The sequence below is a fragment of the Clinocottus analis genome, unplaced genomic scaffold, assembly GCF_023055335.1.
Source record: "Clinocottus analis isolate CAN_PGR_092001 unplaced genomic scaffold, fCliAna1.0.p SCAF_3, whole genome shotgun sequence".
NCBI classification, from domain to species: Eukaryota; Metazoa; Chordata; class Actinopteri; order Perciformes; family Cottidae; genus Clinocottus; species Clinocottus analis.
Window position 1 is genome coordinate 18191637 of NW_027176042.1, and position 24876 is coordinate 18216512.

The window sequence follows — 24876 nt, forward strand, 5'->3', positions numbered from 1 at the left end:
GCAGCTGAGGCGTCAGATAGGCTTCAGTCCTCAAACCAGTCTTTTATACACCACCCGAAATGATGTCATCAGTGATGTCAGGGAGTCACCCCTCTCAATGGTATACGAGAGGCCCCTAATACACAATGGACAATCTTAGCAGAATGATTGTAAACAAAGATTATTTACATATGAGAGGGTTTGTCATACTTTTGTACTCGGTAGTAGTTTAGGAGTAGTTTAGGTAAGCCCTGTGTCTTCCAACATGTCGCCGTATGGTTTGTTGTATATCTGTCTCTGTCAGTTTGTTTGCACATTGTATTGCATGTGAATGACACAATAAATGGTTGATGATGATTATTCAACTGCATTAAAGCGACATTATAAATCATGCATTTGGTCATTCCTATTGTGTAAAGCTGTGCAAACATAGTGAGATAAGTTCTTAACATCTGTTGTTGATACATGATCAATTAACAGTTGGTGCAACTGCAACAACTAAAAAACAACAACAATATTTTGGTTGTATTGAACTCAAACACATCTGTGAGCTGTACCAGTGACCAAAAGGAAGGAAGTAAAGAGAGGATGAATGGAAGCAGTTTGTTTCTCTGGCCAGTGTTAGATAACACCCAGATGATTAATCACATTTATATGATCATACACACACACACACACACACACACACACACACACACACACACACACACACACACACACACACACACACACACACACAAATATACCAGCAATGTTGTTCCTATGTCTGAAAGGAAGGAATAGTTTGAAATGCAGAGACATTTGATAAAAGATTGTCATTTGACAATTTGATGGTTTTTCGCAGCAGGACTTTGATATTGCACCTATTCTCCTTCCAAACAAGTAAGGTTTTTCTAAATCTGTGTTGGTGTAATCCTCATGTTGTAAAAAATGGGCAGGACTTGTGAGATGCTACCATCTAGAGGACGATTACCAGCATATAATTATATTGTTGGACCGGTAATTGTTTTATAGATTGACAAATGTATTTAATTTGTAAATTTAAAAAGTTTCTGATTCAGACTCCATCCGATTTTTTCTCTTTTTAATCTTTTCGATCTTACGTGTGAATACAGCGACTGATTTTTAAGGTAATGCATGTGGCTGTGATTGTTATATTTAAAATCAACTAATAAGAATATAAATCAGTCAAATATGTGACAATTAGGCCTAACCTATAAACAGCATTGTTGTTCTTTTATATTTACAGATAGGCGTGGCTTAAAAAATATATTTTGACATATCCTTATCCTGCTAAAGTTTTCAAGAAAGGGGATCTACAAATTGAATAAATATATATGTATTGTTCAATAGGACACTAACAACTCTCAATTGCATACTTTTAGTCAATTTCAATTTTACATTCATGACTTTTGCAGTACTTGTTTTCTTGTGCACTTAAACACCAAGGTGAAAAACCTGTTTCTGATTCTGCTTCACTCACACAGAAAGGTCACATGCACATAAATGCTTGTAGTTTGTTGCTGTGGTAAATGTGTATTTTCCACAACACCAACATCTTTTACAGGAAGCACATGCGTTTAAAGAGTTTGAATGGTAAACTCCACAGGACAAGATTAACTTGCTTCTAAGATTCAAGTCATTACTTATTTTACTCCTTCACAATTGTCTGTTGGGGTTCATTAATGTTATGTTAATGAATATGAATGCTATAGTTCTTATAGGCAGCCCTTGCCATACATGTATGGGTGAACGAAATATGTGTTAAAGCAACAGCTAGAAATGCACCACACAAGTACAAGTTACTTTACCATTCGCCACAGAAGCATTTCATTAATGACCTTTATGTGTTTTGCCCCGAGCTTGTTTCCCTTTCCTTTTGAAGCAATTTTGGAACAGGTGCATGTTGTGTGTGTGTGTGTGTGTGTGTGTGTGTGTGTGTGTGTGTGTGTGTGTGTGTGTGTGTGTGTGTGTGTGTGCATTGTTGGCGTCCGAATGTCAAATCTGTGTTTTAGCATTTGTATTTTAGTTAAACTACAAATCCTATTGAATCCCAGCACTAGTCACACAGAGATAGCTTAATACACAAAGGTACATCTAATAATTTCATTTTTAAACGTTCTAAAACTTAAATTTGAAATAATAAATAAGACGGTTAAAATGCTGTTTGTTTAGCTTTTAGTTAACTTTTTATCCATCATCAATAATATATAAGTATTTCTATTACAGTGTTCCTACAACATTTACATGATGGCATTTACTGTTTTTATAAAACAATGTATTCATCTTATTTCATAGTTTTTCATCGTCATAGATGAACGTCTTTTTGGAGTGTCGGTTGATTCTCACTTTGCTTCAAAGAGGGCGCCTCTCCCCTTCAGTACCTCTGCTTCATGACGCTCCAGGCAATCATGTGATCCGACCAAGCTTCATTCCAGATGCGTCAAGTGGCAGCCAGGAGGAAACAGAAAGTACTTTATTTTTAACTTCAAACTAAAAGTATAACTTTTCTTTTGCTTTGATGAGAAATGGTATAAGTGACGTTTTGAATTTTTTTTTTTTTTTAAATGTTTGTGGATTTACCTTTATTTGTGCATGGACGTATAAATGTTATTGATGTATGTTAAATTATAAGTGTTTCAAAGTGACTGAGACAAAGAAAAAAATCCGATAATATTTGTTTTTTTATATTATAACAACTCCATGACAAAATGCAAATTGAGTTACTTCGGAGGAAGCAACTCACAACACCTTCTGAGTTTGATTATAGAGAATATTTGTGACAGGATTTTGTCATACAGTATTCCACATTTTTAGTTAAAGTTACAGTTATTTTATTGCATTTTTCGGATCCTGTAAAGTTGTTGGAACAATTGTGGTGCGTTGGAAATTATTTCCTCAATAGGTTGATAAAATTACAAATTTAAATAAGAAAAAATTACATTGTACTTTAAAACAAACACAGTTTTTGTATTGGAGAACACTCCATTTTCTTACTCTTCAGGAAGCAGATCATTTGAAGAAATACTTTCATTAAACCTCTGCAGATTTTTGAGTTGAAATGTCTTTTTAAGTTTTATGATGACTAAAATTTTGGAAACTACTGGCTTCATTTTGAACAATGTGTTTTTTTTAATAATTGTTTCATTGTATTTATATGACATTGAAAAGTTAAAAGCAACTTTGCAGTGGAATTGCAGTGGAGAAAAATGTACATTAATAAGTAGAGGCATATGGTCGCTTTTCACTTTTGCTTTAATTTACATAAAGGATCAGTGCACTTTTTCGACCACTGTCACGAGATCCATGAATAAATCCCACAATCATTTTGGGAAAAAAAAATATGATCAATGTGTTTATCAATTATAAAACATATGTAGGCTTAAGTGTTATAATTTTTTTAAGTCAATCAAAGCTTATCTTTCCTATTGGACTCAAGATAGAAACGGCAGAGACTAAAAAGCAGCTCATGACTTATTTGCTTAAACTTCCCTTTAAAATTTTTTGTGTGTTTTTATAAAACATAAAAATTGAAGAATGAGTTTGATATTAGCAATTCAAGTTTGTCGTTATTTTAAATTCTTTTTTAAACATTTGGTGACATCTGCTCCTCAGCGGTATTATACACACACACATTCGCATTGTTATTATTAGTGGTAGTATTCGCATTAGTATTAGTATCGTCGTGGGCATGAAGCGTCCATGGGCCAAGCGTTTATTTTGAAAGTTCCCACCGGAAAGTAAAATTCTCGTCACGCGAAGCTTGACCACAGTTCTTCGTTCCCAGGGTTCCGAGAGAGAGCCGTTTGCCCCACCCCACCTCTTCGGCGCTATCTATCTCAATGTACAATCCTCAGAGAAAAAAGGGGGTAAAAATAATTCAGAGTAACACCGCAAAGAAACGACTCTCACTTCCCCGACCGGTCCACCGGAGCAGACGCGGCCTCCCGGCGGTACAAACAAAATGCATGTCTCGCCGTTGGACCACTGATTGAAAACACCGCGGTATGTTCACGTACCATACACATGGAGCCGTAATCTGCCACACGGATTCAAGGGGAATACAAAAAAAAGCTGAGAGATTTGACAGCGGGCTGTACCTGCGCCAAACGAAGGGAATAACGGAGGATTTTCTTCTACCAGTATCGCCTGAACACCGCGCTCTATTCAAGGACATCCCAAAAGCTCCCCCCAAAAAACTGCCGTTGCTCGCGCGGACAAGCTCTCCGATGTGAGGAGAAATACTAATTAACGTTACAGAGAGAAAACGGACGGAGAAAGGGGCCTTTTTTTTCTTTTGGGGTCTGGTCAAACCCTCTGGGGGGAGAAAAAGAGCAAGCACCAGCATATGTTGAAGGGGAGAGGAAATCATTTTTGACATCGGCTAAAAACAGGATATTATTGATAAGGTCGCTAACATCAATGACTACAACTGCCCCCCGCACCCTCAAAGAATCACGGTGTATCATGTGACGGCTTTGAAAGACGGTGCTGATCGAGAAAGAAGCCTGATGATTCACACGCCGTCATTTTAAGAAGATATATTATCTTCATTTTTCTTTTCTTTTTTTTTTTTTGGTTTTGTTCACACCCGCCCTGTGATGTGGTTTGGCTAGTTGGATAGCCAACACCCACCTAAAAATAATAACCTGAACTATATATTTAAAGAGCGGGGTGGGTGGGTGGGGGGAGGGGGGTGAGGATGGGGGAAAGGTCGAGAGAAATGGGGTTGTAAGTGGAAACGAATTGAATGGCAGTGTGAGATATCTGCCGAAGATGGGCTCCAGAGGAGACGTTTGTCAAGGAAACTAAACATAACGTGAAAAAAATATATATGTTACGAAACCCGGCGTTTCAAGTGGAAATACATTGAAAGAAACAGAGACACCGACGTTCATTCATGTACAGTGCGAGGCTGGAAAATCGCACGTCCACTCTCATATCAATGTTGATGACTTCATTGCGGATTTACAGTGAAAAACATAAGAATCAAGCGTCTAAGAGGGCGGCATCGTTGCCCTGCTCATTTTTTTGGGTTTTTTTTTGTTGAGTGATCTCTTGTTGACAAATTGCCAGTTAATAGTCACATCCATCCAAATTGTGCCAAAGCCTGGTGGAGCCCACCATCGACTACTAAGCAGGTTTACATCTCGTTTCCTCTGGCACCATAAATGTCACCCATTTTGATTCAGGTGTTCCTCTGCTAAGCCGGTCGAGGAATTTGGGATTGATTGACTTTTCTTGTGATCAACCCCATCCCTCCTTCATCCCCTCACACCTACGTACCTACCTACCCGCCACACACCAAGCCAACAACCCACCAGCCTCCCCCTGAACCTATCACTTGGTTTTTGGGAAGATGGGTTGTCTTGGCAATAGTAAGACTGAAGACCAACGAAATGAGGAGAAGGCACAGCGGGAAGCCAACAAAAAGATAGAGAAGCAGCTCCAAAAGGACAAACAGATTTACCGGGCGACTCACCGACTACTACTATTAGGTAGGTTTCTATATAATTCACCATTAATTTAATATATATGTGTGTGTTCAATTAGGACCCATTTTGTGCTAAATAGTTGTGCCCTGCAAAAAAATATACCAACGCATTTGACTTAAACCTGTGGATACAAATGTAATAGCTGCTGTTTCAGATTGTACATGTGTTAATAAAAGAAAAAACAGGCTAAAACAGTGAGGCATCAATATATGATACAATGACATGATGTCACTACACCACCAGGTTTGACAGTTTCTTGACACAGGACAGTTGAAAAGCAGGCCTGTTGTCTGCTGCATTCACGGGTCATTGTGGAGCGTGATTACAGACAGAAGGTGGACAGACGGAAGGACAGCGTTTGTATGAAGGCAGCATGCAGAGGCTGGGAGGCCACTCTAACAGGCGTTCGGCAAAGTGTGCGTGTGTGTGTGTGTGTTCACCTTGAGTCAGTTACAAGCTCACCTTTACGTAATCGTCTTCACACTAGCTACTCTGGAAGTATATTTTGTCACTGAAAAAAAAAAGTCTTACTATTTACAATTTGATGAAGCTATTTCTGGCATTATCATCCAGGCCTCCATGTCATGATACAGTCTGAACCTCAAGGCCGAGGCTTGTATCCTGCCAAGCCTCTCGTAGTGCGGAGAGCAAATTGGGATTACTATAAGGATTACTAGTTTCCTTCGAAAGGCTGTCCTGGTCATGCTGATCTGAAATCGATCCTAGATTCTTACACTTACACTCAGGCTCTACATTGCAGGCTGGTAGTCTAACTTCTTGTGTCCCGGTAAGGAGATGTAATGGCCTGGCTTCTGACTTCCTAATGCTTTTTTTTATCAAGACAGATTTATGGTGACTGACATTTTCTTGATTCTTAAAAGTATTTATCAGGGCTCAATTACATCACTTACTCACTTCTGCTCAAACAAAAAGGTAGTTTTATTTTTAATGAATTTGTTGGAACTTTTCTCTTGTCTTTGCTAGTTTCTAAATGAATTAGTAGTTTTACTTCTTCAGACATCCAACAGTCAGTTTAGAGGAGAAATCTGTTTTTGGTTGATCTGCAAAATGTATGGACATATGAAGCAAGGAGCCCCAACAACACACTGTTTATTTGTGGGGGTCAAACGCCCTAAAGGTTTGAGACTACTGGTTTCATTTTAAGCAGTGTGTTGTATTCATAATCTTATTTAAAGTCCTAATCTGAAGAGTATACTACTTGTATACTAAGACACCAAAATGCCTAATTTCTCACTGATCCAGTATTCAATGAGACAAGCTTCGAACCATCACCCACTCGTTTCATGGATCCTATTTGCCCTTTCTAAAGAAGCTTTGTTCAACTCTTAATGAACACTTGTTTTTCTGTCTTCTTTCAGGCGCCGGTGAATCCGGAAAAAGCACGATTGTCAAACAGATGCGAATACTGCACGTTAATGGTTTCAACGCAGAGTAAGTGTTGGTTACCTCCCTTGTTTTGTTCTGTATTTCTGTTGTTACCCACACACACCTTTAGCACATTCATCACTGAACCACCACGGACTGTTCTGGCGGTTTTATTTACAGTATGTAGGTGAGAAACTGATCATTAGGAGTGATTGGGTGACGCTTACAGGATCAGATATGAACATATGTGTTGGCCAAATACCTTGATATTGTGGTTTTGTGATGTTTTTTGGAGGACAACTGGTGCTTTTACAAAATATCACAAGCGAGGACTGACCTTTAATAATAATAGCGGCATGCAGGTCCGCTTCAGTCGGATAGAACCGTGAAATGAGTTGGCGGTGGAGACAAACTACAGGACATAGCATCAAGAAATCGTTCAGGCTTTTTAAAGGCATGACTGTTATAAACCGTTGGCCAACTGTTTTGATATTCAATTAATCGTTTGAGTTATTTCTCACCGTATATTAAATGTCTCTGGGGTTTTGGATTGTTGGTCAGGAAACGCAGGACTTTTTATAAAGTTGTCTTGAGCTTTTTGTTCCACTATTTTGGAAGATTTCATTAACTAAATAATTAATTTATCAATCGAGAGAATAATTATAACAATGAACCCATCCTCAACAATATTGTATCCAATGTTCATGATATCCTCAACAACTTATCCTTAACAAATTCATACGGCCAGGTGTAACTCTAACCATATAACAATAACCAGGTTAAAAAAAAATCATTTGTGGAGCTTCAAAATTATAATGTAGCTTTCCTTTTTAATCATTTTTCTCTTATTTCGTAACGTGCCATTGACATGTAATTGTACTGATTATTGGAAAGAAAACTTAAAAGGATTCTAATCAACTGAAACTGATCACCAATCAATTTTTCCTGCATTCATATTGGCATATACAGACTCTTGTCATAGTTAGAAAAGAATCCAGTTTGAAATTGAATGTTTTGGGCAGTTTTTTGTCTTGTTTTGGATGTTTTTGAGTAAATAAAAAGTTTACGTGACACAAGAAGAATGCTTTATCTGTTTGGGGTTTTCCTGAAAACTTTGCCCCGAGTGTTTTAAAGCCACCCTGCCTTGTGAGTTTCCTAAAACTAAATCCCAAGTTGACGCAATGGAAACAATAGTGACATTTTTCTATTCTTGATCATTGGTTTCCTAGAAAGGGGTTTTGGGGTAGGAGCATTATCATGTGCTTATTTTTGGGTCATGTGGAACAGTTGCTCCACACAGACCCAGACGCTCTGGTGTCCACAGTCAAATCCTCAGTCCTCAGGGGATTGTGGCTCTCTTTGGGCCCAGAAGGTTTCACCTGGCTGGGTTTTCTCCCCTGGGTGCTGGGCGGTGCCAGTCATCGCCAGGTGCTGGGAGGATCAGGTGGATGAGGAGAGGAGGAGATGATGGGGATTAACACAGGAAGGATGAGGATGAGCAGTGGTTTCTTTTCTGTTTTATAATCTTCTTGAGGTCCTTCGTGGCAGAATGTAGTCTCTTACTTGTGGATTTGAATGAAATAAAGGAACGAAGAGCCGAGGCAAGCTCTCTGAAGCCACTCTTCAAGTTCAAACGTCTCCTTCCCTGGAGGAAACACTCAGATTAATGATGTTTGTTCCTTTGCCATTTTGTAAAGTAATTTATATATTTAAAGAGGGATCATTGGTTCCGTTGACTTTGAGAAAGCTTTGCAGTGGAGTCAGAACCAATCAACAGTGATCAAATTCCTACATTTATTTTCAGTTTACGATCTTAAAAAGTGAAAGAAGTCAGAAGATATTCACATTTGAGAAGCTGGCATCAGTGAGTTTTTAGCGATTGAAATCAATTGTTCATCCAAATTGTTGCCATTTCATTTTATACCAATCTACTTATTGATTAATCAACAACAGTTTATACCTTAACACCGCAGCAGTGTTTTCACTTCACCAAGTGTTTTCTTTATCTTATTATCAACTTATTCTTCTCACTTTTAGTGTTCGTATCCATGTTACAGAACTTCTTTCTTGTGTCCGGTAATAACGGCTAAAGCAGAGTGAGATATAAATTTCATGTGTCCCAATCCCAAACAATAATATCTAACTAGAGTTAGGCTTTAATCGAATTAAGCAATGATTTGGTTTTAAGGCTGGTATTAGAGCTGTGATCCATTTTTCTGTCCTGATAATGGGACTATATTGTTATTCAGTTTCACACTATCTTTGTTTTTCTGTTTGGGAAGGGAGGTTGTTTTGTTTTGCCTGAACCAATCACCAGCCTGTGACTCATCTGTCCCACTGATGGCTTTTGAAAGCTGTGCTGCCGTTAACGTTTTTCACGTCAAGAGAATAAATCATTGAGTGTAGGAGTGGCTTTTTGTGTAAGTTGTGTTGATATCTGAAACTTTTTGGTCATCGTGATTATTGATAGTTCCTCTAAAATTTTAAATATCTTCTGAGCGCACCAAACATCATCCCACCAAGATTGATATTGAGGTGTCGGGTTATAAATATCATGTCAGTATCACCCATTAATAATAATAGACAGTTTAAACTGCTCATTAACAAACTGAATTGTCCTGAGAAAATATGAATACCACCTCAAGGCTGAAAGCTTGTTGTCTCCAACGAATCCTTCACCAGAGTTCAGTTTCGATTACTGCAGCGAGGCAGCTTAAGACGGACCCCATTCATCCATGCTTTTAATTTGAAATCCTTCTGCGCTACCTGAGTAATGCAGGCTGCTTTAACGTCGACAAAATATACTGCACAGTGCACTTTAAGGTAACATGCATGGGTTAAAGCTCTGCTTGGTGTTGCTCTGGTATACTGGGATATTTAACTGGGGGTCATTTAGAAGAAATCCCACCATGCAGGGACCTGATTGTGTAAGCAGCTATACGGTTCTTTTATTTCGGTGATTTTAGTCCCAAATCTCACTTTCAATTGTGAAGCGTGCCTTTTATCTGGTTTCTGAAAAGGCATGTGGGACGTGAGACCTTTACTTCTGATATCACGAAGTCCGCAGATTGCATAAACCTGAGTGCCATGCCGTGTGTGTTTGTCTTTACAGCCTCGTGATGGGTTAGTTAATATAAGAGTTAGTAAAAGTTACTTAGTAACTTACTTAGTTCTGCTGTTAGTGTCAGCAAGTACACAAAATAATCAAGCTGTTTTATGTTTTTAATACAAATATTTGTTTGCCATGTATTTTATCCATGTTTGTTTTAGCTGATGATTTTTACAGCTTGTTTAGGATTTTTATTATTTTTATTAATATTTAAGTGATGGCTCATATTTATCGTTAACCTTCCTGATTCTGTGATAATTCTGTATTCCTGTAAATTATGCTTTTGTGTAAAAAAAAATAACACTTAATTGTTCTTCACAGGGAGAAACAACAGAAAATTCACGATATTAAAAACAACATCAAAGAAGCTATAGAGGTAAGAGATTTTTTAACCCATTTCAATGATTTGAAGCACTTTTCCTAGATTTTCATTTTTTTAAGGCTTAATAAGTAAGTGATAAATAGGTTAAAACCTAATGTCCTCAAAGTAATAGGAGATTATTTTAATTTAATTTACATATCTAAATGTTTTCAAAATAATGAGTATTGAACTTCCGGCAATGCGTAACCTATAACATGAACATATAACACATTGAAATTAAGCTCTTTATGTTTTATGAAATGTGTTCCCTCCATCTAGACGATTGTGGCCGCCATGAACACGCTCACACCGCCATGCCAGATAGCCTGTCCTGCAAACCAATGCCGAATCGACTACGTCCTCAACCAAGTAATCCAGAAGGATTTTGAGTTTCCGTCGGTAAGTTGACTTCACCTCCTCTCGATCTCTTCACTCTATTGACTCTCTGGCTGCTGCATTATTTTATTTTTTTTGACTAGTAACCTCTTTCTCACGTCATCTGGAGGTTGATGTTGTATCACCAACGCAATATATCTCACTGCCAGAGGCAGTATTTGGAAACGATTATGTACGGCACCTCACATGGCAGCCGTTATGAATCTTTAAAGGTCCACCTGGTGTGTTCCAGCAGTGATTCAGCAATTAGCAGGTGTGCTTCCACTTGGGAGGCTGTCAATTGAATGAGCCTCTCACCTGAGAGATCCACACAGCCTATTAACACTAATTGTGTGTAATAACCCTAAATGTGTGTAGAGGGACCTGTCCTCCAGAAACACAGAGGCTCAGAGGGATTTCCCCTCCCGAGCTGCCGTCTGGCAAAAATGGTAATAAGACCAAACCAATTTTGATGAAATGGTTTGTTTGAGCTGAAACAATCAGTCATATAGTTGATTGATGGCTAAACATCGTGACCATGACGGTGATTGATTATCACCATTCAAGTCACTTTCAAGCAGAATGCTCAAACAAAAAAATAAAGCTTTGTTGCTTTTCTCGGTTTTATATCAGTCAAATGTTTATATTTTGGGGTTTTGGACTGCTGGTCAAACAAAACAAGACTTTTTGTATATGTCGTCATATTCTGCTTTTGGAAATTGAGATAAATTGATAGTAAAAATGTATGTTTATTTTAATATCAAAATGATATTAATGTATTTTTGCTATATTTCAGTATTTAAATGAATTGACATAACTAGCATTTCAAATCTAACTCATTTTAAAATGTAATTAAGTTTAAATATTTTAAAACAAATAACTTGTCTTATTTCGTGGGAAATGTGTGTAAAATCATACAAAGTGCATTTAGATTACTTCATTTTATTTGTTGGTACAAAGGAAGCGCATTTGCAGAGTGATATGTAGCTTTAAGTTATCAAGTGGAACAAACATTTAAAAAACAGATGGCAAGTTGTCAAACTACGTAAAATGATTTATCCAACTTTAAAGCTATGAAACTAGTAATTAAATAGCTATTTGTTAAATTGCATTTGATCCGTCTTCTAATATGGAAAAATTGCATACACCAGCAGAAGAACGTCGTGTCCTCACTGTTTTTCCAGCACGAGAGCCTCAGTGTTCGTTGTTTCTAGCAGCAGTGAGTGTATTTGTGTGTAAGCAAAAGGAAGTCTCCTGACATTGTCTCTGTTACATCGTGGTCACTTTATTATGCGGGTCTTTCTCAGTCAGTCACAAGACTTCAACTCAAGAGGGACAGACGAGCACTCATGCTTCCATCTGATGCGCAGGGTTCTCGTGTTGGGGTTACAGCTGTTATTTTAAATGTTGAACTCGGCACGTTGATAGCTGGTTTCCTAAGGTGACGTTTCAGGAAGCGTCGGAGCCCAGAAGCAAAAGGTTCGGCTTTCAAACCCGTTGAAGTGAATAGGCGGTTGTTCAGGAAGGAGAATACATAGAAAACTATTTAATAGGCTCAGCCTCTCTTCCATCTCTTCTACCCGCCTCCTCCTCAGCCCGCTCCCCCTCACCTGGCCTGAGGGCCTACTGGAAACCAGTTGGACTGGTTGACTCTGCCTTCAGCAGAGGAGGAAGAGCGGGAGGGAAAATAAGCACAAGGACTGGATTGAATCTCCAACTTCTTGATTTCCTTTTGAGCCTCGTTTCTGTTCAGTAATCCTTTTTAATTATTCCTAAAAAATAAATGTCCTCAAAAATATTTTTTTAGAATGAAATGTATCACGCCTTGATGAAGAAATGGTACCAAGGTTATTTGCTTCGACCGATTGCTGTTCCTGAGCGTCCTTGCTCTTGCAGTCAAGTTATTCAATTTTATTTACTGTAAATACTTAACCACACATTTACCTTCCAGGTTTTTACAAAATACGGCACCCTGGGTTCTTAAAAATCTTCAATTTGTAATCAACAAAGCACGTTGTTGCTCATTAAAAGCACTTTAGCCCCTTTTTTTAGGATCATTAGTCGGGAAACCTTTTGTCCGATCGGTAGTGAGGCCTCCTAGTTTGAAGTAGAATCTGACTTTAACTCTTAAGTTAAAAAAAAAGAGCAGAGGACAACAAAGGGAACACAAAGAACATTTTTATTTTCATGCAAAATACTCTGTCTGCAATTGAAACTTTGTTTACCTCTTGTACTTTTTTTTCCCCGCCCAAATTACTTTTGAGATGAAAATGGATCTGTTCTTGCTCATGTTTCACAGTTTTCTATTGTGGTGAGATAAAAAAAACAAAACTGACAAGCAACTTGTTTGATTCGGGCCTCGTCTTATTCATCCACCTCAGCCATCACATCTAGTTCCCCCAAAACGTATTTGTCTGTAACATGACGTCCACTGCGAAAACCTGCCTGCTCTCAGTGTTTTTTAAGGCCATGCAGTGTGACTCTATGGCTCATAAAGGCGTTTTTGTGCTTGGCCGCGTCGAAAGTGACCCGCTGCAGATCGTAGTGAAGAGATAGGACCCTGTAGTGACAGCCGAGCCTTGTCTCCGTACAAAGCTCTCTCCGTTTCTCCATGAACTCGCTAAACTGTTCTACTTCCTGCCTCTTTCGGAGCCCGCTCATCTGCTGCTCCTCTCCAAGCCGGCCTTTAACTACAAACTAAGCCTGCGAGTATCACTGCCTCCTTCCATCCATCCTTCAACGTTTTCACCCAGCAAGACTTCTACGGGAAATGCGGCCTTAAGCTAGAAACATGGACGTCGCCCAAAGAGACCAACTTGTTCCTACGTTACCATCCAGCAATGTGTGAAGGCTGTGTAGTTTACGTCTGACAATGAACGATTTCTCCCCTCTTTCCTTTTCTCCTCTTTAAGCTTGCAACTAACAATTATTTTCCTCATCAAATTATCTGCTTCATAGTTTTTTTGATAAATCTTTTTCGCCGTGAAATATCAGAATTTCTGTTGTGATTTCCAACAGCTCAAGGTCACACATTCAGATATGTTTTTATTAATTACCTTCCAAAAGTACAAATGACAAAAATATTCCGTCCTGTAAGACAAATAAAAGAACAAAATATTGACATTCAAGCAGTGAAAACAAATGAGACAAACAATTATCTATTTCTCAAAATAGTTGCTGATTTAAGTTTTGGTCGATCGAAGATGAAACTCACAGGAAGATTTGAAGTCTTCTCACTCAGTGCTGTAGGCGAGTAGCATAGTTCATTTGCAAACATCGTGTAAATAATCAAATAAGCATTTATTTTTTTTAAACAATTTACGTGACATTGTGCCAAGTGTTTTATTTAGTTTCCGTAATTCCAGAGGTCTGGGACAGTGGGTTTTCTCTGAAACGTCTCTTCTTCTTTTCTCATCTCTTCTCTCTGTAAAAAAAAACAAAAAAACCTGAGAAACAAAAGATGAATATCAAAATTGCTAAATAGGATTTATTCTTCTGATCCACTCAAATCAGCTCTTTTTGTTAATATCATGTCTTTATTTCAGGGATCCTAAAACGAGAGTCCGACTAGTTATTTCTAGTTATGGCATGCTGTTGATCCAGACCCCTCTTTCTTTTTTTCATTCCAGGAGTTTTATGACCATGCAAAGATCCTCTGGCAGGAAGTGGGTGTGCGGGCCTGCTGGGAAAGGTCCAACGAATATCAACTCATCGACTGCGCACAGTAGTAAGGAACCGTTCCTTTTTTCCACCTTCTCACATCCAGCTAAACATGCATATATTTCTAAGTGGAGGCCGACGCGAAGACGGACTTCCTTTTCCTCTCTGTGACTCTTTCGCTCACACACACACACACACGCATCTACGCACACTGTGGGCTGTTTGGTCGTTTCAGCATGTGTTGAGCTTCATGAGGTGACAAGGAATGCTGCGCTACCTACTTGTGTGTGTCTGTTCCAGTGCGTTACAGCATGGAGAATAAGCTGCAGTGTCCATTGTAATGCACAAACATGTCATTGGACAGGCTACCATGAAATTCAAGATTGCACTTACATCAGAACTTGAATGCACATTGTCCTGCTACGTGTTGAGCAATGACACTGTAATGTGATGGGAAATAAATCACGTTGAGTCAGCAGTTCTGCCAAACGACTAAAACACTGACCTGCTGGTGTGTCTGTCTTTGGTCGGTGACAGTCGCGATTTGGTCCTAGCTCTGCCGACTCTTGTCAATTTCTGTATTTTGTGCTTCAAAATGATTTGTCACAAAGGGCGAGGCGTGTTTATTCATCTTCTGGGATTTCTTTTTTCTCATCCGCCTTCTGATCTGTCAGGCCGGCGGCCACATGAAGCCAGCGTGCGTGCCAGCATGCACCTCGTTATGTATAAGGTAGTCTTAGAAAAATCATAAAAAGGTTTCTTTATGCTTTGTTGAAAGAAGTATCCTTTTACAAAAGTACATTTATTCATTCCAAGTGAAAGTCATGCATTCAAACTCGTACTTAAATGATAGAACATTATTATTACCAGCAAAAAGTACTTAAAGTATTAAAAGTAAAAGTATGTTTTTTTTTAATGTTACATCTTTAAAACTTGAAAACGAACTATTAGCTATAGCGATTAAATAAATATAGGGGAATAAAATGTGAATACAAATGTGCTAGAGTTATGAAGTAGGAGAAAATAGAAACACTCAGGTAAAGGACAAGTACCTGGATGTCTGTCTGTGTCCTCATCGCTTAATGAAGCTGCATGCGTGACATGTGTTCAGTCGCTTAAGTGTGCTGTATGTTTGTTTTTTGTGTGTGGGGGGGGGTGTCACTCGAGGCTCTCAGCTAAATTATCTACACAAAGCCCTCTTACCTTTTTGAAATGTGATTGTGGACAAAGAGCGAAGGACAGAACGATTGAAAAGAAAAACAATTCTAGATACAGATTGACATATAAAGAGGGCTTCCCTGCATTACGTGATCCCTCCTTCGCCTCTCCTTTGCCTCTCCTTCTCCTTCTCCTCTCCTCTCTCCCACACCCAGCAGCCAGTGTTATGGATCAGATGCTGGGCTGGGTGGCCAGACCGGAAGTGCTCCCCTCCCCCCTCTGTGTGCTTATGTAAACGGAGAAGCAGAGAAAGAGAGAAGGGAGAGCTATTTTTAACCCTGGCAGGCTGCAGAAGGAGAAAGAATGAGCGAGTGTGTTTGGAGAGGGACAACTTCAGCATTATTGATGAAGGTTGTTTGCATTGAATCAAAATGTCAACCTTGGATCAGCGCGGGAAAAGTCAGGACCACCCTGTTCACACCCGCCACTCCCGTTTTACCAAAGCAACACAAATAATGATATCATCCGATTCACGTCGTGTTAAAAATAAAAAAGGGAAAAAGAACTTTGACGGGGCAGTGATGCTTAGTCATCTTCGTCCGATGAGAAGCTTCCATGGCTGTCTTTTTGCTCTGTCATGCGAAGTTATGTGTTTTTGATGTTTTTTTCTATCAACTAACTTTCGTCCTTGATTACATGTGGACGTTCAACTGTAGTCATTTCGCTTATTAAGTCCAAACAATGTCCCCAAACAGGACGGAGGCACAAGGGTTTATTTTGTCTTAGGCGATGAGGCCTGTTTGTCAGGTTTCTGCTGCTTCGTCCACCCTGAGATCACAGAAATATTCCCCCTGATCGTAAATCTCTTCATTTCTGAGAGTCGTGCTGCTGGTTCCAACTTCCTGGACTCTTGTTGTCACCGTGAGGTTGCCACGCAACCAGCGGAGGGCTACAGGAAGTCACAGCATTCGACCAAAATCTAGTCTGGCACATAACCTTCCACAAAATACAAAACAACCCCTTGTGTTGTTTATTAAGAATGAGACAAACAGGATATGATGTGTTCATTTGTGAGCTATGCTAACCAGCTGCTGGCGGTCATGCGTGCAGATCCTGTTTACCTATGAGATGCTCTTGACAATGCAGTAACAAGTATTTTTGTGTGATATGCAGCACATCTGTTTGATATTCAAGGTGCCAGAGCATTTTTCTCATTTGATTAAATGAATAAGTTCTTGTCATGAGTTGGTGGTCATCAGCATAATGAATGGCCTTCAAGTAGATGACTGGTCAGCCTTACTTGGATTTACTTAAGCTTATATTCAATGATTTTTTTTTTACAATTGCATACGGTCTCAAAGTATACAGTATCGTTAAACTTGATTGCCAAACCGAACTGTTGATGAATCATAAAGAAATGTATGAAGCAAAAATGCCAAACATTTATTCGTTCCAGCTTCGCAAATGGGAGAATTTGCTGCGTTTCTCTTGTTTAGTTTGGACCCAAACCTCAAATACATAAACCAAGTAAATAAAACAGTGCTCATAAATAAGTGATATTAATCAATCTATATTGTTCTGGTGCAAGTGGCTGACTGTTGGAGATGTAAAGGCTATAAAGATGTCCGTCTTCTCTCGAAATACAATGGAACGAGATGGCACTCGGCTTGTGGTGCTCAAAGCACCAAAAATACATTTGGGAGAAAGCTCAACAGCAATGTCTCTTCTCAGAAATCATGACCCAGTTACTTCAGATAATCCACAGACCTGCTTGTGAGCAGTTTTATAGGAACTATTGTCTTTCTACCACCTATTGTCTTTCTCTCTTTTGTATCATTGTATAGAGTCAATGGTCAAATAACTATTCATTTTCGGTTGGGCACCAACTCAACTTTAGGAAATGAGCAATGTTTTTTCTCAAAAGATTTAAGACTTTAAAAACTACTTTATCTGAATTAGTAGATTAATTCATGACGGAGGGCAGAAATTCCACTAAGCAGGTGTTTGTAGAAGTTTGAGAATTGTCTATCTTGTTTAACAGGAGAGGAGGAACGTGACTGAACGTCCCTGTACGTTTAATATCTGTCCTTTTTTTTCCATGTGTCGTCTGGCTGTGTAGACCAGCTATTATCCATCAATTCTCTGCAATCTTATCCCAGCGATAATATCCCGTCATGTGCCGGAGTCTCCCTGATTCACTTCTCCGGCGGCATCCTCCCTCTTCTTTCCTCTCCTTCCTCTCTCTCCCTCTGTGTGTGTGTGTGTGTGATGTGTATTTGTGTTTCTGCAGAGACAGAAAATGGCTTGGATTGAGTCTCTGACTCATCGCAGGGATGTATGGAGTGAGAGGGGGAGAGTATTAGAGATGGGCCAAGAAAAACAGATTTTTTTTTTCTGTCGGGGGCTTGTAGAATCTATATTTAGTGGTGTGATTCTAACTATGTTTAGATGTGTTGTGTTAAACGTGCTGTGAGCGAGACGTCTTCCCCTGAATGTATTCAGTGATTATGACACTCCCAATGTTCAGCCGCTTGTTCACAGGCCAATGTTCCCAGTATCCCAGTATAGCTTTGCTGTTCTTTTGTGTGTGTGTGTGTGTGTGTGTGTGTGTGTGTGCGTGTGTGTGTGTGTCCTTCTCTCACTTGTTGTTTCTGTCTCTTTGTATCTCTGTTTGTCCTTTCTTTCATTATTATTATATTAACATTTATCTTAGTCCTGTAATTTTTTTGTTAGTTCATTTTTTTTATTCTTCCCTTTTTTTGTCTTTCCAACGTTTTTTTTCTTGTTTCCTAACTTGTTTATTTTTGTTTTGTTTGTTCTTTCCGTCTTTTTGTTTCTCTTTCATATTTTCGTCTTTCTTTCCGTCTTTTCTTTTGCTAAGTATATTTCTCACTTTTAATTGAGTTTTTTCCTTTTCTTAACTTCTCTAATTAGTTATGTTTGTTCTTTGTTCCCTTTTTCTTTCTTGCACTTCTTCCTCCTCCCTTTCTCTCTCACCCACTTCATTCTCTGCATTTCTCTCTCTCTGTATGTCTTTGTTTCTCTCCCCCTCTTCCATCCGTCTTTCTTTCCCTTCTCTCTCTTCTACCCATCATTCATTCTTTCCTTCTTCTCCTCCTCTCTCCCCGTCTGCCTGTCTCTCCCTCTCTCTGGCCTCCCTCCAGTCACACAAGATTTGGAGCCGATTTGTCTATTTATAGCGCCTGTGGTTCTGTCGCCATGACAACCAAGCTGGAGGCCAGGGCGCCAGGGAGCTATTTTTGGAGCGGCGCTGTAATGTCAGACACAGCCTCCTCTCTCTCTTCTCCCCCTCCCCTCCGTCCCCTCCCTCTCTCACTGGATGTGTGTTTGATTAGGGACCGGCCGGTGAAACCTTTGGTTTGGTCGGCTCGCCATGCGAAGCGTTAACGTACAAAGAAACAGCAACGCTCCCAGAAGGCATCGCTCCGCTCGGCGGGCCGGGCGGGATCTTTCCCCACTTTTTGAGGAAGCGGCGAGACCATTTTCACATTTTTCTCACTCGGTGTTTCGGAGACTTGTGAAGCTTCAGGTCTTCCACAGTGAAGAGTCTGATTTCAGTGGCAAATTAAAATGTTAATAAAGTGTTTGCCGGGCTTAAAACAAATATTTGCTTTGAATTTCCAAGATGTGCAATTTAGCTTGAATATTTCATGATAATGAAAAGTTTGATGAACTTCTTAATGAGAAAGATTTAGTTTAAGGACATTTTGCTCCATGTCTCTATTTTCTGTTTTGTTCCTTAAAGTCTTCACAGGGGTTTTATATATATATATATATATATATATATATATATATATATATATATATATATATATATATATATATATATATATATTAGTGTGCCTATATTTTAACTCCCTATTAAGTATACTTATACATAATTATTAGTCACATTACTAAACTATTTTTTTGTTTATTTGTTTTTAACCCTCTGTTTTAAACAATTGCACTTTTTATGCTCCACTTTTTAGCCAATTTTAGTTTTAGTTTTAGAAGTATTACATTTCTTTTCTTGGTTATTAAATAATCATTAGTTTGAGATGATTTTGGCCTTTTTTTTTTTCTTTTATGGACATAAATGATATATAAAAATATGTTGCTTGTTGAACTTTTTTAAATCTGGAAGATACGTAGAATTTGGCAGCGGTGGAAAGAGGCATTTGTGTGTGAGTGTGTGTGTGTGTGCGTGTGCGCGCAGCCGTACAGCCGAGTCCCCAGATGTTCTTGGTATTTATCATAAACGCTTTAAAAAAAAAAAGCCAAAAACCTCTTGATGTGTTCACATGAGGTAAATAATAAATTATGAAACCGGTACCTTCAAACACTCCCTATGAACCTGCTTATGTTATCTTGTTCATTAAGCTAATAATTCAGCCTATTTCCAGTGCAGCTGTGTGCGTGGAGGCCAGATGAGTCAGCGTTGTTGTGCGGCTCAGAGTAGCCTAATCCTGTGTAGAGCCCAAGATGTACAGTAGCTCATCATCTGGGTAATCCTTTGTTTTAATACTGCCACTTTAACAAGATGAACGTGTGCATTATAGGATGGAGGGTTATCAGCTTTGTCGTGAGCTGCTGTTAAGGCCTCTTAAATCCTTCCAGCATGAAAACATCTCTGTTCGATTAAGTGTCGATTGTTGAGGAAAAACAACATCAAAGTCAAAGCAATTTTGATTTTGAGTGTCCGGAGGCGGTAAAGTTTAAACATGTTGCTTGTGGGAGTACGAACAATCATTCGTCTACTTTAGGAAGAAGCTTTAGATATTAAATGAATAAAAAAAGAACATTTTGCCTTTCAAAATTGTGAGTTAAGTTGATTTAAAACATTTCATTTAAACAGGAGTTTTTCTTTTATTAAAAATGTAATTTAAATTGTCCTGGATCTAAAGAAATAAAACAAAAAATTCAATAATACAGATATGAAAGTACATCATAGATAATGTGTTCATTTTGGTTTGTCCGACATTAAACCCTCCACAATTGTGGAACCTGCAAAAGAAAATGTGTCTGTATAGAGTGAAAAGCAAGCGAATAAGATAAGAATGGACTTTTATCTTTGCTTGTAAATACTGGAGTTATTTTCACTCACCAGACAAGAGTCCTGTGTGTATATCCAGAGTTTAACTCGGCCCGTCTGCCACCCCAGAATAACCCTGGCAGGTTATTCATAACACCGCAGACCTCTCTGTTACTGGGGCAGCCACTATTACTTAGTTCAACGTACTCTGCTCGGTTATTATTGGCTCTGCTCCTATTAATAGTGGAGAACTGCTAAAAATTGAGCAGTGTGTTTGCCCTGGGCGTGTCGCCGCCTCAGACCAGAGCTATAGATAAACAAGAGTTTTGGCCTCTGCGGATGTCGTTGGCAGCCATGTTAAGTCACCGCTAGAGCTTTTAAGATTTTTGCTTCATTCCGGTTATTTATGTATTTGGCAGCTGGATGAAGTTCGCGGTGTCTGGGGTGGATCCGGGGGGAGCCGGACCCGGGTGAAGGAGTGGTCCACCGAGGACTCGCTGGTGTGGGAACAGCTGAGCCACTCGGGGCCCCTGCAGAGAGCCGGTGGTACCAGACCGCTCGGCTGCTTAATTGCCCCCGTGTGTGTTTGATGTCAATATCTGTGTCGGTATGCATTTTGTGCGGAAATATGCACGTGGGCGTCTCTTTGTTTCCCTAAACTTTGTTTGTCCTCTTCTGTTTCTCTTTCAGTCTCATAGTGACGCTCTCTTCTTCCTCACTCTTTTTTTTTTGTGTGTTTTTTTTTTTTCCCCTCCGTCGGTCCGTGCGTCCAGCGCTGTAGCTCCCGCAGACCCGGCCCCCTGTTCCTCTCAGTGTTACCTGCAGCCCTCCTGTCACATTTCACCCCGGCCTGCCACATTCCCCGTTATCTCAGAGGGGGTTGCATACCTTTTGGGCCCTGAGAGGCAGCTACGAGCAAGCGTCTGGGCAGACGATCAGTCACAGCAGACGGCCGTGCAAGAATCAAACGGGGGTGGGAGAGTGGTACTTTTGTCTGCTTTAGCAGGCTTACAGGAAATGAAGCGCTGCCCTGGCGCATCTTGTCTCGTTGTCATGTTAGTCCTCAGTTCACCATGTAAACATTCCCCTCACTCATTAAATGTGTGTCCCTTTCTGTGCAAATTGTCGGCTCGGCTTGGAAACGCAATATTACATTTCATAGTGGTTTTTTATTAATAGGGGTGCTGTAAGACATTGCTACCGTTTGCATAATATCTACCTGTTGTGACCCGATGAATCAAAGAGTGCTTGACCCTTTATAAAGGTATAGAGGCCTGAATATGTTTGATATCTAGAAATTCACAAGCAAATATTAAAGACAATTGTAAAAAGTGTTTTGCAAAAGTGTGTTTCTTTCTGCTATCCTGTCACTTAAATTGTGTTGCAAACCAAAAGGCGAGTTTTTATAATGCTGTGTTTCTTGATTTAACTAATCAGAGAAGGGAATTGTTAAATACGTGAAGTAAATGAATGCGTGTCGAACATATTTTCACTTGATGGTCTACAGGAGATTATGCTCTTGTTTATCCCCAAACTGACTCGAGATAGCACTTTGGATCATGGTGGTACTAAAAATGCAGTCAGGCAGGTAGTTTACATATAACAATAGTACTTGCTTGTTGTTTTGAATGATGTTAATGCTCTATCTCTTACTGCTGTAATTTGCTAATTTGTTATTGTAATGTCTTCAAATGTAAAAAGTTGGGCACCACAAGCAAACTTTATTCGGAGTCTTTGCCGGTGCTTTTCTCTATAAACAGGAGACAATCAATGATAGAAGAATTCTAGCGATTTTCAAAGCAACCGGATGATATAAAGTCTATAAGACTATCCATGAATGCCTTGTGAGTGCTTCTGTAGAGGATTCTTTCCCTGCTGACGTGTTGTTGCTTCACCCTTCAGAGGATTGTTGTGGAGAAAGCAACAGTGCTCGTGTCTGATGGATGCAGGCTTGTGGGACACATATGAGAGTTGCCGCTTAAGCTTAAAGAAATTCACCAAATACGTCTCAGTGCAGCCTCAGCTCAGCCCGCTCCTCTTTCCACTGTCTGAGCGGAGCAGCTCCGGTCCATCTTCCTGCATCACGTTCTGTATCACTTCTGTACATCTGAGCGTACTGTCAGGACATTTAAAACTCTGTCACTTCTTCTATTTTGTCCATGAGGCGGGACGTTTAGTCAGTCGGATTAACACAGACGCTTCTTCTTCAGCGTGGGATACATGAGAGGAATGTTTCCTTGACAGGTGTTCATGTGAAAGTATCTTTCTTTTGGCTTGTTTTGAGTGCTGACTTAGCAGCAGACAACTCCAGCAGGTGACCCCGATACAGTCATCATGAAAGCATCAGGGCAGCTCACACACCTTGAAAAGCAGCAGTTATGTAGGCCAGTTCATTGGAACAATTAACATTCATTTGGGTAGTCGCTGTGCGTTTCTGATGCCACCGTAGGCCTGCATTCCCGCCTACGCCCATACAAATCGATGTACACACACACGCACACACACTCACACACACACACTTGCACACACACACACTTGCACACCTCTCCTCCTGTGCAAGTATTACTACAGCAGCTCCATTGACGAGGCTCCTCTGGTCTGCTGGTGACTCAGACTGATCTCACTGTGAATTAAAAGAAATGCCCCCTGGTGGCCGCTCAGAGACCTCCGTCCTCCATCTTTCTTTGGCTCATACAAATGCACTGTGATGTACCAGTGTGTGTGTGGGGGGGAGGACTATACTCTTCTCACTATGTACATTAACACAGCAAAATAAGTTTGTCTTTATGGCAGAATTAAAAAAAAAAAAAAAAAAAAAAGCCCTCTGTGGTTGTATCCACAACTGATAAATGTATTTCAAAGTTGCATTCGGCCAGTGGAAATATTGATATGTTTTACTGTGTTATTATGTATATATATTTATATAATATTATTGGGTTTTTAAAAATGATTATTATGCGCCTGCAGCGCAGCAGCTGAGATCTAACCGGCTGTGTTTGTCTGTCCCTTTTGCAGCTTCTTAGACCGGATCGATGTGGTCAGGCAGAACGACTACTCACCCACTGACCAGGTGAGACGTTCAACACACAAACACATGCAGTGTCTGTCGTAGTGAAGCACTCTCTGCCTGCATCTGTGCTCTGTGGTGTTAGTCAATTCATCATTTAGTTGATCTACAGAAAATTCAATTATTGTTTGATTAATTTAGCAAGAAAACATTTTTCACACAAGACATTTATTTGACACGTCACAGCATGAAGAGCAGAGATGTATAAGTACATTTGTGATTCATGATGGTTGAACTTTTTTTCGCTGCTTCGGTTTCATTTTCAGAATATTGAGCATGTTGGTTCACGGTCACACTGGGACAGGTATCAATAATCAGAAAATGTCCTAATGACTGTGTCCTAAATCCCTCACGCATTCACTCCTCATATAACACACACTCAGTAGTTTACTTCATGGCGAGAAGTTAAACTAGCCTTCAACGTCCTTTTGTGTCACGACTGACAACAGTCGCACATCTGTGTTAATGTGAGGGGCGGGAACCATTCATATTTTTTTTTCCTCTATAAGTCAAAGGAGTACTATTATGAGAGTACTAGTCTCGTCCGAAATACCTTGTTATCCCTTCTGTTGATAATCTTCTGCCCATCTTCCCGTCATCGCTCTTCTACATCTCCTCTGTCTGTATCTTTTCCTCGATTCATCTTAAACTAACTAACACTGTCCCGTTGTGTCTCTGTTCTTCAGGACCTGTTGAGGTGCAGAGTACTGACTTCTGGGATCTTTGAGACACGATTTCAAATAGACAAAGTCAATTTCCAGTGAGTTACTACAAAGTTTATGTATCGCATTGTCACACGAAAGCATTGATTTCAAAAAGAAGATATGTGATTGAATAATAAACCTCGTGCATTGTTTTTTCCCACATTTTTAAAAACTTTTTTTTGATTGAGAAGGTCTTGTTTCTCATCACTGTACATTGCTTTCATGTGATTCACGTTGGAAACTAAACTTTAAACTTCCTCCGTCTCACAGTATGTTCGATGTTGGAGGCCAGAGGGATGAACGTCGAAAATGGATCCAGTGTTTTAACGGTAGGAATTGCTTTATTGAAGTGATGAAACTATTCATAAATTACTGAAAGATGATCATTGACTCGTTTTTTTTATTCATTAATATGACTAGTTTTACCAGATTCATGTCTTTGTGTGTTTCTAAATCTGAAGCTAATCAGGAGTGTTGGATAGTTGAACTCGTCCTGTTGTGTGTTAATTGTAGCCTTTGATGTTTTTGTGTGTGTGTGTGAGACACA

The 24876-nt window shown here is 39.5% G+C and overlaps 1 protein-coding gene across 2 annotated transcripts in view; it reads left to right on the forward strand.

Moving 5' to 3' along the window:
• Positions 1 to 3773: 3773 nt before the first annotated feature.
• The window catches only part of LOC137796695 (guanine nucleotide-binding protein G(s) subunit alpha-like), a 24145-nt gene continuing 3042 nt past the window's right edge, over positions 3774 to 24876 (forward strand). Inside the window, exons 1-9 of one of the 2 annotated variants that reach the window (XM_068594776.1) lie at positions 3774 to 3984; positions 5172 to 5477; positions 6854 to 6926; positions 10291 to 10345; positions 10610 to 10729; positions 14335 to 14432; positions 23574 to 23628; positions 24312 to 24385; positions 24600 to 24658. In XM_068594776.1, coding sequence (XP_068450877.1) covers positions 5339 to 5477; positions 6854 to 6926; positions 10291 to 10345; positions 10610 to 10729; positions 14335 to 14432; positions 23574 to 23628; positions 24312 to 24385; positions 24600 to 24658 — 673 coding nt within the window. In that variant the 5' untranslated portion in view covers positions 3774 to 3984; positions 5172 to 5338. Of the gene's footprint in view, positions 3985 to 4691; positions 5478 to 6853; positions 6927 to 10290; positions 10346 to 10609; positions 10730 to 14334; positions 14433 to 23573; positions 23629 to 24311; positions 24386 to 24599; positions 24659 to 24876 lie in introns of those variants that run through there. The other variant, XM_068594775.1, reaches the window with a different exon arrangement.